The sequence below is a fragment of the Macrobrachium nipponense genome, chromosome 6 (genome assembly GCF_015104395.2).
Source record: "Macrobrachium nipponense isolate FS-2020 chromosome 6, ASM1510439v2, whole genome shotgun sequence".
Taxonomy (NCBI): domain Eukaryota; kingdom Metazoa; phylum Arthropoda; class Malacostraca; order Decapoda; family Palaemonidae; genus Macrobrachium; species Macrobrachium nipponense.
This window is the reverse complement of record NC_061108.1, coordinates 139771425-139783924: the sequence shown is the minus strand read 5'-3', so window position 1 is coordinate 139783924 and position 12500 is coordinate 139771425. Positions and strand designations below refer to the sequence as shown.

General features: G+C 32.0%; 2 protein-coding genes across 2 annotated transcripts in view; both read left to right on the top strand.

The window, feature by feature from the left end:
* The window catches only part of LOC135216661 (pneumococcal serine-rich repeat protein-like), a 670367-nt gene that overhangs the window by 610918 nt on the left and 46949 nt on the right, over window positions 1–12500 (top strand). The gene's annotated exons all lie outside the window — the stretch shown is intronic.
* The window catches only part of LOC135216241 (basic proline-rich protein-like), an 83033-nt gene that overhangs the window by 47834 nt on the left and 22699 nt on the right, over window positions 1–12500 (top strand). The window contains exons 3-4 of the mRNA XM_064251399.1: window positions 2614–2796; window positions 6039–6066. Of these exons, the coding sequence (XP_064107469.1) occupies window positions 2614–2796; window positions 6039–6066 (211 nt within the window). The remainder of the gene's footprint in view (window positions 1–2613; window positions 2797–6038; window positions 6067–12500) is intronic.

The window sequence follows — 12500 nt, the reverse complement described above, 5'->3', positions numbered from 1 at the left end:
GAGAAATGAGGGAATAAGAAAAAGAGAAAAAAGAGAAAAAAAGAGAAGGAGAAATGAGGGAACATAAAAAAAAGAAATCAAAAGAAAAAGGAGATGTTTTTGCGCTCACTAAATAGAGAAACGAAGGAAAGAACGATGGAGAAAGAAAGGGAAAACACAAATAATAATAAAAAAAAAAACAGAGAGGGAGAGAGAGTCGAATAAATCATTATACTCTCATAAAAAATGAGAAGATTATTTTCATACAATTGATTATGTTCCCTCATTCTTGATAAAAGTATAATGATTCCTTCGTCTCTCTCCCTCTCTATTTGGTAAGCAAACAAACATGACTGTAATTACTCTAATGAGAAAATGATGATAAAAAACTCAAATTTACAAAATACTTTCTTCTTTTATTTATTTATTTATCATTTATTTATTTATTATTATTTATTTATTGTTATTATTATTTTTGTAGTTTCTAAGACGATAAATGAAACTTAGGTTTTACCAAGTAGGTACAAAGGTACTTTTCTTTCTTGCAATCAATTACTCTCATTTTAGTTGATTGTAGTTAATCTACTTTGACTTCTATATATTTAATATTTTACCAATGATCAATTTCCAATTTTTAGTCTTAGGATGATAATAATAATAATAATAATAATAATAATAATAATAATAATAATAATAATAATAATAATAATAATAATAATATATAATAACATTTTATTGAATATAATGGCAGAATTTACAAAATTTAATTTTTTTGTACAGAATTCTGTCAATTCTCCTAAGTCATTAGGAGAATTGACAGAATTCTGTACAATATAAATTTTTAAAATTCTGCAATTATATTCAACAAAACGTGTGTGAAAGGTCTGTTTCCTGCATACACAAATAATAATAATAATAATAATAATAATAATAATAATAATAATAATAATAATAATAAAAGACATTATCATACGAATGATGGAGACCAGATGAAAAATGAAAAAAATTACATATTAATACAAGATAAGAGAGAGAGAGAGAGAGAGAGAGAGAGAGAGAGAGAGAGAGAGAATCATAAACTCGATCCACACGAATGAATTAAGACAACCAGCAAATCCCCTCACACAAAAAAAAGATAGAAAAAAACACATAATCACCGCATCAACTATCCTTCTCTTTCCCTCGCTTTCTATAGAAAGCCAACGAAGGACGTCCCCGCGATAACGAGATCCTCTTAAGAGAGAAAGCACACTGAGAGAGAAAGAGAGAGAGAGAGAGAGATGGGGCTCGGTGGAGGGAGGGGGGACACAGCACCATCGATTCAGTACATTTACTGAGGCGATTTGCCAAACCGCCGATATTCATTCATGCTTTATAATGAGTGTCGGAGGAGGGAAGGGGGGAGGCGGTGAGAGGGGATGGGGAAAACAGCTGAATGGCTTCGTTTGTAAGAAGTTACTAGTGAAAGAGATCGCTTGAGTATGAAAGATCGGAGACGTGATCTCGTCGCCCATGAGTCGACTTATCTCTTTTTTCTCTCTCTCTCTTTTTATTCTAATTTTCTCTCTTTTTTTCCTTCGCATTTATTTCTCCCTTTCATACGAAAGCGCAGAGACCAGATTATACGCATATTAATTTTTTCTTTAGCTTTTTTTTATGCAGCTTTGGTGAATAAACTGCAATACGCTTCCGTTAAAAGCGAACATTTCCAGCCTTTAATCGGATTGGTTGGGGGAAGAGTCAGGAGCACCGACGAAGAAGGATATTAGAACATAAATTCAAGATGAAAATTAGATAAATAAATAAACAAATAAATAAAAATAATGAATTAATTACCAGATACATAAAAAGACAGTCTTTCTTGTCCGAGATTCTCCAAGTCTCAAGAAGGATATTGGAACATGAATTCAAGATAAAAATAAGATAAGTAAATGAATAAGAATAATGAATTAATTAGCTGATACATAAAAAGACATGGTTTCTTGTTCGAGATTCTCCAAGCCTCTGAGATGAGCGAGCAAGAGCATCTCAAAATTATACTGCAGATAAAAACAAATAATAATAAATAATTATAATTTCTTCGGCAGTTATCCTTAAGGGGATTATTTAGGGATTCATTCCGAACTGCCTGTGTGCACAACATAGTCATTAAAGGCCAGCAACAGCACGTCGGCCCCCGTCAACGGCACGACACTAATTCCATCTTTAACTTGCCAGTTTGCTGTGCTACCCATGCGTAAGATCTTGCTTGTTTTGAGATGATAATAATAATAATAATAATAATAATAATATAATAATAATAATAATAATAATAATAATAATGATAATGATATCTTAAAAGCTGATTAAAAAAATCATTGTTAGAGTTTTGTTAGATTTTATAAATATTTAATACTACTGAAAAATTAAACAAACACTAAAAAGGCAAAATAAATAGGTTAAACACTATTTTCTTATCAAGAATATATTTCCACGACCAGATAGAGTGAACCGATAAAATCAGAACCAGACAGTTATTCCTCTCTCTCTCTCTCTCTCTCTCTCTCTCTCTCTCTCTCTCTCTATCCAGTTTCACCAATACAAACTGACCAAAAATGGTGTATCCAGTTTTCACCAATACAACAATGATTCCAGAAAGATGGTGAGTCCAGTTTCACCGATACAAAAATGAGTCCAGAAAGATGGCGAGTCCAGTTTCACCAATATAACAATGAGTCCAGAGGGGGATGGATGGCCAGTTGGGACCGGGGAGTTTCCGTTTCACCAATACAAAAATTAGTCCAGTTTCACCAATACAACAATGAGTCCAGAAAACTGGTGAGTCCAGTTTCACCAATACAACAATGAGTCCAGAAAGTTGGTGTATCTAGTTTCACCATTACAAAAATGAGACCAGAAAGATGTTGTATCCAGTTTCGCCATTACAATACTAAGACCAGAAAGATGTTGTATCCAGTTTCACAATACAAAACTAACCAAGAAGAATGGTGTATTCAGTTTCACCAATACAAAACTGAGGCCAGAAAGATGTGTATATAATTTCATCTTCATAAAAATTACTCCAGAAGGATGGCGTATCCATTTCCACCGTTGTATGACAAGGTTAGTCGAGCAAGTGGGAAAAAAAATCCTCCGCCTGCCAACCAACGAGAAAAATGCAGCCCAAGTTTGGCCAATAACAACAGCCAAGTTTTAGTACATAATGGGGTCAATCAAACCCCAAACATTCGCCTGTTGTTCATCAATTAGTGGTAAAACTATGAATTTATTACCACACGCGCCGGGCCGTTGGAAAACACATCAATAGTTCAACCATTGTTGTTTGCATTTTCATCAATGCTTCAAAGCGACGCTGCAGCTGACGCTCGGAAATTGAGGCAAAACGGTATCCAGTGTATATACTTAGTTTTTAGGAGAGAGAGAGAGAGAGAGAGAGAGAGAGAGAGAGAGAGAGAGAGAGAGAGAGAGTTAAATAGCACATAAAATTCTAAACTGATGTTAGAATTTTATGTGAACATAAACTAATCTGGCGATTATATTGTGTGTATACGATACATTATATATATATATATATATATATATATATATATATATATATATATATATATATGATGTGTGTGTGTGTGTGTGTGTGTGTATATATATATATATATATATATATATATATATATATATATATATATATATATATATATATATATATATATATATATATAAATTTGTAATAACCTCAATACCAACTTTAACTTCTCGATACTTCACACTGTGGATACGCTCGTCATTATAAAAGCCTTAGATACGTGGCCGAAATGACCACGAGAAGGTCAGGTTAGAACGCGTCCTACGAAGCCCCAATCAAAGTTATTGCATTATTGGCTCTGTTAGGGTCGGTACAGTTTAATCCTTCATCCAAACAAAACACACCAAAGATTAATTATTAAGGATTTCTGGGGATTTTTTTTCGATCCTTTCACAAGTTGCAAAGATAAGACTGCAGGTTTTTTTCCTATCGTCTGGTTCTTTTACATAACAAAAGCCGATCGTGGATGGGATGGAGGTAATCCGATTATATACGATATTCCAGGAAACTGTCTTAATTTTTTTGCTTGGGTGCAATTTTAAACCGTGCTGTCCTATAACACCCTAATACGTTCTGGGATATATATATATATATATATATATATATATATATATATATATATATATTATATATATATATATATATAATATATATATGTATATAATAATATATATATATATATATATATATATATATATATATATATGTATATATATATATATATAGATATATATATATATATATATATATCGAGCTACAATGTCTTTAATAATCTAATTTCGCTCTACCTCGGGAATTAATATATTTTCATATATGCTTAACCGAAGGGGAATTTTTCTCGATAATAGATTTGCCTGGACCAGGGCGCGAACCTATGGATCCTTTCAAACCCCAGGAACGTCAGTGAAGCGTTACCTACTACACCACCGCGGAGAGGTGGGGTGTAGTAGGTACCGCTTCACGACGTTCCTGGGTTTGAAAGGATCCATAGGTTCGCGCCCTGGTCCAGGCAAATCTATTATCGAGAAAAATTCCCCTTCGGTTAAGCATATATGAAAATATATTAATTCCGAGGTAGAGCGAATTAGATATTAAAGGACATTGTAGCTCGATATTTGTATATGAATCACGGAAATGTGATATGACTTATATATATATATATATATATATATATATATATATATATATATATATATATATATATATTTATATATATAAGTAGGTACATATATAAATAGTATAAATAAAGCAGTTGTTAAGGATATATATATATATATATATACATATATATATATATAATATATATTATATATATATATAATAATAATATATATATCCTATATAGATATATATATATATATATATATATATATATATATATATATATATATATATATAATATATATATATGGCTTAACAACAACGGATTTTATATTTATACAAGTACAGAGTGTTAGTCTCCAAAGCATAAAGTACATAAACTTTTAACACTCACTGTAGTGAATACTTTGTAATTCCCCCAAGAAAAAAATCATATATATATATATATATATATATATATATATATATATATATATATATATATATATATATACATATATACTTTTTGTTTTTAACACAAGTCCTGAATTTCATGCCGATTGCCAAAATAAAAAATAGTCGTGATTTATTAATACAGCTACATGCATCTACCATTATTACTAAGCAGACCTCGCCTTGTTCATCACGCACACCTTTTAAATATGCATACTACTAAAAGTTCTTGGTCTCTGTATCGTCTTCTGAGCCCCGCCCCGCCCCCTCCCACCCCCCTTCCCCCGAACCCCCCACCCCCTAAAAAAGACCAAAGGAAATAAAAAAATCTTCTAATACGATACGCAATTGAGACCAAATTATTCATTATTATTATTATTATTATTATTATTATTCATTCATTAATTACCATTATTACATTATTATTATTTAGGAAGCAGACCCTCTCTCAAGCATACTTTATTAAAATAATGGCTACTTCAGCAGCGTTACACTTGTAGAGATTCTTCTCTTTTTTGCGAATAGCGGCTTTTTTCCGTGCTACTTAAAGAGGCTATTAGAGCGCCTATAGAGGTCATGGTCAAATGCAGGGTCAAAATAGGTTGTATATTATGTATTATTATTATTATATTATTATTATTATTATTATTATTATTATTATTATTATTATTATATTTATTATTATTCAGAAGACTTAAAATTCAAGCTTCTAAAATATATGGTGTTTATTTGAAAAGAAGTATTAGAACCTTACAGGAAATACAAAAAGAATAAGAGACCAGTTATTAAAATAGGAAAGATAAATTAACAGATCAATAAATAAATAAACATATAAAATAATCTGACAAGTAACACCCCAGTTCATGCAATTAGTGTCGTCTAATCGTCCTGAAACAAAACGTGTAATTGCCGCGTCCACATGCTATGCAATATTGCCACATTGCAGGACGAGATTAATATCATCAACGGAACAGGTAGGTAATTCGTCCATGCTCGGATGACCAAGGCGAGGTGTGACCTCCTACAATTATTAATGGCAAATGCATGGAATCATAATTAAATCACGGAGTTTTTTTTTTCTGATGTCACGAAATTCATACAGTGTTGAAAATCTATATCCCATTTTCGCATACTTGGGGAGTGAGCCTACCAACTACTTTGTTGTTGGGGGGTGGGAAAAGCCTAAAAAGGTCTGAAAAAGGTGTTTCGCGTTAAGCTGAAATACAGGAATTTTAGGATGGGATATTTATGATTTATTTATTAGAATGAAAATGTAAAAATAAATAATGTGCTCGTTAAACAGTACAGAAAAATGATTTCTGATATAATATAGCGTGTCTATTTTAATTTTCGTTGGTGAAACAACTCTCTATTTGACCATAGATTTTAGCACGCGCCTCGAGTAAGCAGGAGGTGGGATCATGCCTTGCTTAAGTATCTCTGATTATGATTTCGTTTGAAGAGGAACCTATGGTGCCTCCTTAATTTTGGGGATTTCTATAAATTGGGAGAGGTCATAAGAATAAATATTTACTAGTATATATTAGCCATTCCTGAATAAAGAGGTGTACTTTCATATACATCAAATTTTGCGTAATAACATAAAAAGCTTCAAGAATGCAGACTGTGAATTCTTAATTGCGTTAGAAAAGGCTCAAAAATAATATTGAACCTGATCGCTATTATTACGGCTACCAGACAGATTGGGGACAGAGTCTTGGAACTCTAGTAAAAAACCCTTTTTTTCGAATAAAAAATTTTTCTTTCTCCGTCACATGCCATTCTGTTGAAATGTGTCGTTATTAATATATATATAAATATATATATATATATATATATATATATATATCTATATATATATATATATATATATATATATATATATATTATATACATAAATATATATATACATATGTGTACAGACACACACACACACACACACACACACACACACACACACACACACACACACACACACTATATATCTATATATATATATATATAGTATATATATATATATATCTATATATATATATATACATATATATATATATATATATATATATACTATATATCATATATATATATATATATATATATATATATATATATATATATATATATAATATATATATATATATATATATATATAAAGGAGAGGGAATTAGCAACAATGACAAACAACAAACCAAAAAGCGATGATAACGATCCCAACTAACTGTTTGTAGGGAGATCGTACTTCAAAGTGCTATTGTGTGCGGTTAACAAGCCGTCCAAGTTCCTGTCTCTCTCTCTCTCTCTCTCTCTCTCTCTCTCTCTCTCTCTCTCTCGCTCTTTCTCTCTCTCTCTCTCTCTGTAGCCTCCCAGATGGAAGCCATACGGGCAAATCGACATAATTGCATCTCAGACTAATGTAGTGGAAAGGAATATCATGTGATGATATACACCAGTGTACGGATGAAACCCGCCAACGTAGGCTGAGAGGTATTTCACTCCACTCGGAGCCTGTGTGCGCGCGCAAGTACGCAAGCGAGCACGCACATGAGCGTATAAACGGTATAACGTAAAACGTCAAATCTGAATATCAAATCACTTCAGATCGCGACACTTAAGAAAACAAAATGATATTAAAAGGCTTTACTAGTGGAACTTCAAAAGGTTCAGGAGAAGATGCAATGCATTACTACCCTAATGCTATTCCCTTTGTATAGTGATGCGTTTTCATCGATTTATTAATGTACTGTTTATTTTTAATAATTGGGATCTCTTTCTGTATTTCCCTTTACCTTCTCCTCCTTCTCCTAATGAACACCACAATATTGTTTGGAAGCTTGAATTTCAAGTCTGTGGCCCCTGAGGTGGGCTAGTTCCATACTCGTATAAATAGGGTTCATCTTCTGAATAATAATAATAATAATAATAATAATAATAATAATAATAATAATAATAATAATAATAATAATAATAATAATAATAATAATAATAATCCTGTGGTAGGCTTGTTTATACTCGTATAAAATAGGGTTCTTCTTCTTCTTCTTCTTCTTTCTTCTTCTTCTTCTCCTAATAATAATATAATAATAATAATAATAATAATAATAATAATAATAATAATCCTGTGGTAGGCTTGTTTAAGCTGCGTATAAATTAGGGTTTCATCTTCTTCTTTCTTCCTTCTTCTTCTTCATTCTTCTTCTTCTTCTTCTTCTAATTATGATAATAATAATAATAACATAATAATAATAAACATACTATTGAATAAACTAGTAGTTATTCAAAATCACTTGAAAGAGAAGCACACGCTGTCCTTTTCAATACTGAGATATATAACCTTGTGGTAACAAAGCATAACAGCGAATCGCCCCGTCCTAAGCTGGTAACAAAACATCATTAGTTGTGTTTAATTGGTATGAATGGCTAAGGGGGGAAAAATATTTCAGTCTATGTAACTATATCCGTATCAGATATTACCCGAACCTCGCAACAGTGTTTCTGAGGATGTTTGTCAAACTAGAACCTCAAATAAGTTACAACTATTCATTCGGGAATTACTGTACTCCTCTTCCTTTTCTATCTCCTATTATCATCTGTAATTCCCCCGTTGATGGGCAGTGCCGTCGGTACACCTCAAGCGGTTCACTGCAGGCATTACTCAAGGTTCTTTGTGGGATCCCTTCGGCCCCTACCTGCGACCCCTTCCATTTTTTTTTACTGTATCTTCACTCACATTCTCATTCTTCCTTCTTAATTTCCACCCTCACCTAATAATTTTTTTTTCTCCTTGCACCTTCAAAATCCTTTTTACTCTCAATTTCCCTATCAGCGCTGTATGACCTCGTAGGTCCTAAAGCTTAGCCTCTGGCCTCAATTTTATATTCCATTCCATTTATAATTTCTTTTAAATGAACACCATATATTCTTCGGAAGCTTGAATTTCAAGTCATTGTCCCCCCCTTTAGCTTGTTCCATATAACAGTGTTTATCTTTTGAGTAATACAATAATAAATAATTATAAACCACCCTCCGCTCTATAACAATCATGGCGTCTATACCAGCGATCCGTAGTTTCAATACCGAACTGATTTGATTGAGGACAAAGGGCCTGGAGTAACGATGGGAAAGGCTACGAATAACAGGCGGAAATCAATATAATTTGAGGTCGACGCAAGAGCGCTCACCTGGAAGAGACGACGATGTAGTTACGTGGAAACAGAGATATATTAAAATATCCTCATAGTAGCACGAGTCTTCAAATGGAGAAGCAAATCCACAGTTATGTAAATGCACATATATTTAAATTTAAAAACAGCAACGATAGCTTTCGGGAAACTGTTCGGTTCCCCTTATCAATCTCTATATGTACATTTACATAACTGTGGATTTGCTTCTCCATAAACAGAGATATATTATTTGTCACGAATATGGATGTATTCTTGAGTGCATAAAGATGTCCCCTTAATGCTATAGGTCTGGTTAACGTTGCTGTCTCGGTAAAAGCTTTAAAAATAACTTTTGTAAGTTAATACTGAGGAGGGCGAACGATTATAGCACGTTAATGAGTTTGTTTACACAATTAGCGATATAAAACACACTTGAAGGCTATAATCGTGAGAAAAAGACGTTCTGCAGATAGAGGTTATAATATCTCGTGTGAGGTTCTGTCCAACTTGAGTCCAATTTTAAATAAATTGTGATACCTAAACCAATATTTGCTTCTAAAAATTTAAGTTTAATGCTAGTTGGTGTATATTTCTGTAAATGGTAAATGTTTTTAACTACAAAAATATATAAAAGGATATCTATACACTATTATAAGGCAATATCAAGCAATCATAAATCATACACAGCTGCGTATATAAGTGTGATGACTTTGGGTCACTTAGAAGTTTCTAAGCATGCTTGCCCCTCCCCCTACAAAAGGTCACTGGACCCTGAGGGTAGTGGGTATCAAAATGCACAGATGGCATAGTAACTTGCATGCCCACACCCTTACAAAAGGGTAAACTGGAGTCTGAACACAAAAATAATGCACTACGTTCAAAATAATTTGCTTGCCTACATAGGGTCACAATTGCCTAAATTAAAGACAGTGTCGCATCACATGTCACGGGGATCGACGTGATATTGAAAAGACATGTTTGTGAGACATTTATTGACATCTATGAAGCACCTGGGATGATGTAGAAACGGGTTTTTGGGGCAAAAGGAATCGAGCAAGTGTACGCTAATTTTCGTCTTTCAGAAGTTACAGGAGAAAGTCTAGAGGTCAAAATGAGAATAAAAGAAAGAAAAAAAAGGAAAAAGTAACCCTGCCAACGAAAGTCAGAAATGGAAAGAAAACAGGGGAAAGGAAAAAAAGAAAGCAAAATATATGTCAATTTTCAGATTACTGTAGTTAGTTACTGGGGCCATCCAAAAAAAGAAAAAAAAAAAAAAAAAAAAAAAAAAAAAAAAAAAAAAAAAAAACAAAAAAAAAAAAAAAAAAAAAAAAAAACCCTGCCAACGAAAGTCGAGGAAAAGGAAAAGGGAAAAGGAAAATAAAGGAAAAAAAAGAAAGCATAATATGGTATGTCTATTTCAGATTCCAGCAATAAATAAAATAAAAAATAAATAAATAAAAAAAAAACAGAAACCATCCCCACCAACAAAAGTGCAGAGAAACGAATGAAAGAAGGAAAAGAAACTAAAATAGATAATAGAACGAGAGAGAGAGAGAGAGAGAGAGAGAGAGAGAGAGAGAGAGAGAGAGAGGCAGCCAGAAGAGATAATGGAAAGAGAGGAATTCGTATCACGAAAAACCTGGAGATAAATTGGGCTGCAATGAATCCAAATGACCCTAATTTATTACGGTTATGGCTGCCGTGACAGAGGTATATTGCCTTATATTTAAGATTTTAAATTGCCCTCATAACGCCCTATTTAATACAAATTCTTGTCGCTTTTAATCATTTGCGGGCGCATTTTTTCTTTGCGAGGAAATCCTCGGTAAAACACACGGCAGCGTATACATACATCCATACATACATACACACATATCTGTACAGTACGTCTAAAGCATCGCGTATACATATGTATATATTATTTACCGTTTTATAAACTATTACATGCGTAAAACATACTCAAAAAATATATGCACGCAATATAAACAATTTAAAAAATCTTTTGTACGCAAACGTATACAGTATACATACATACATTAACATCCCGACCAATCGTCAAAAGTAATATGTATATACACATATATCTGTACAGTACGTGAAAAGCATTGCGTATACATATGTATATATTATTATCCGTTTTATAAATTATTACATGCGTAAATCATACTAAAAAAATATATGCACGCAATATAAACAATTTATAAAAACTTTTGTACACACATGTATACAGTATACATACATACATACACATCCATACCAATCGTCAAAAGCAATATTTATATGCATATATCGAATACATCGCTATTCACTTTTCATGAATACGCACACACAAAATGTGCAAACATTACAAAAGCAATGGAAAATTTCACTTGGACACAAATGTATACAGTTTATATAAATACATACATACACATCTGTACCATACGTCAAAAGCAATATGTATATGTATATACTACACACATCTTTATTCGCTATTTCATGCATAAACATACAGACAATAATACATGCATTTGACAAACTGATTAAAATTCACTTGTATGTGTACTGTATATATTATACACATCTGTATTTACTATTTCATGCACAGCGCACAAAACGATATAACCAAACATTGCTTAAACAATAGAACAAAAAATTCACTTTACGTATTTATCATACACATCTGAATTCACTATTAAATGCATAGAAAACAAAACAGTCGAGCAAATATTACATAAATACAAAACTTCCATCTGTACACAAACGTATAATCTTCGTATCCATAGATACATGTACATTATGTCTAAAATAACACGTATATCTATATACTATTATTCACTATGTCATGTAAAGAGCATACAGAAAACAATATACACAATCTTTGTATACATACATACATAGATGTACAATATGTATAAATTAACACGTATATCTATATACTATTATTCACTGCGTCATGTATAGAACATACAGAAAACAATATCTGCAATCTTTGTATGCATACATGTACAATACGTCTAAATTAACATGTATATCTATATACTATTATTCACTATGTCTTGTATAGAATACATAAAACATATGCGCAATCTTTGTGTACATACATACATACATGCATAGTATGTCTAAAATAATACTATCTATATACTATTCTTCATTATGTCATGTATAGAACATACACGAAACAATAGACACAAGCGTTGCAAAAGCAATTTGAAAAAAATTAATTTGTTTACGCGCGTCCTACGTATTTACATATGCAACGGAAG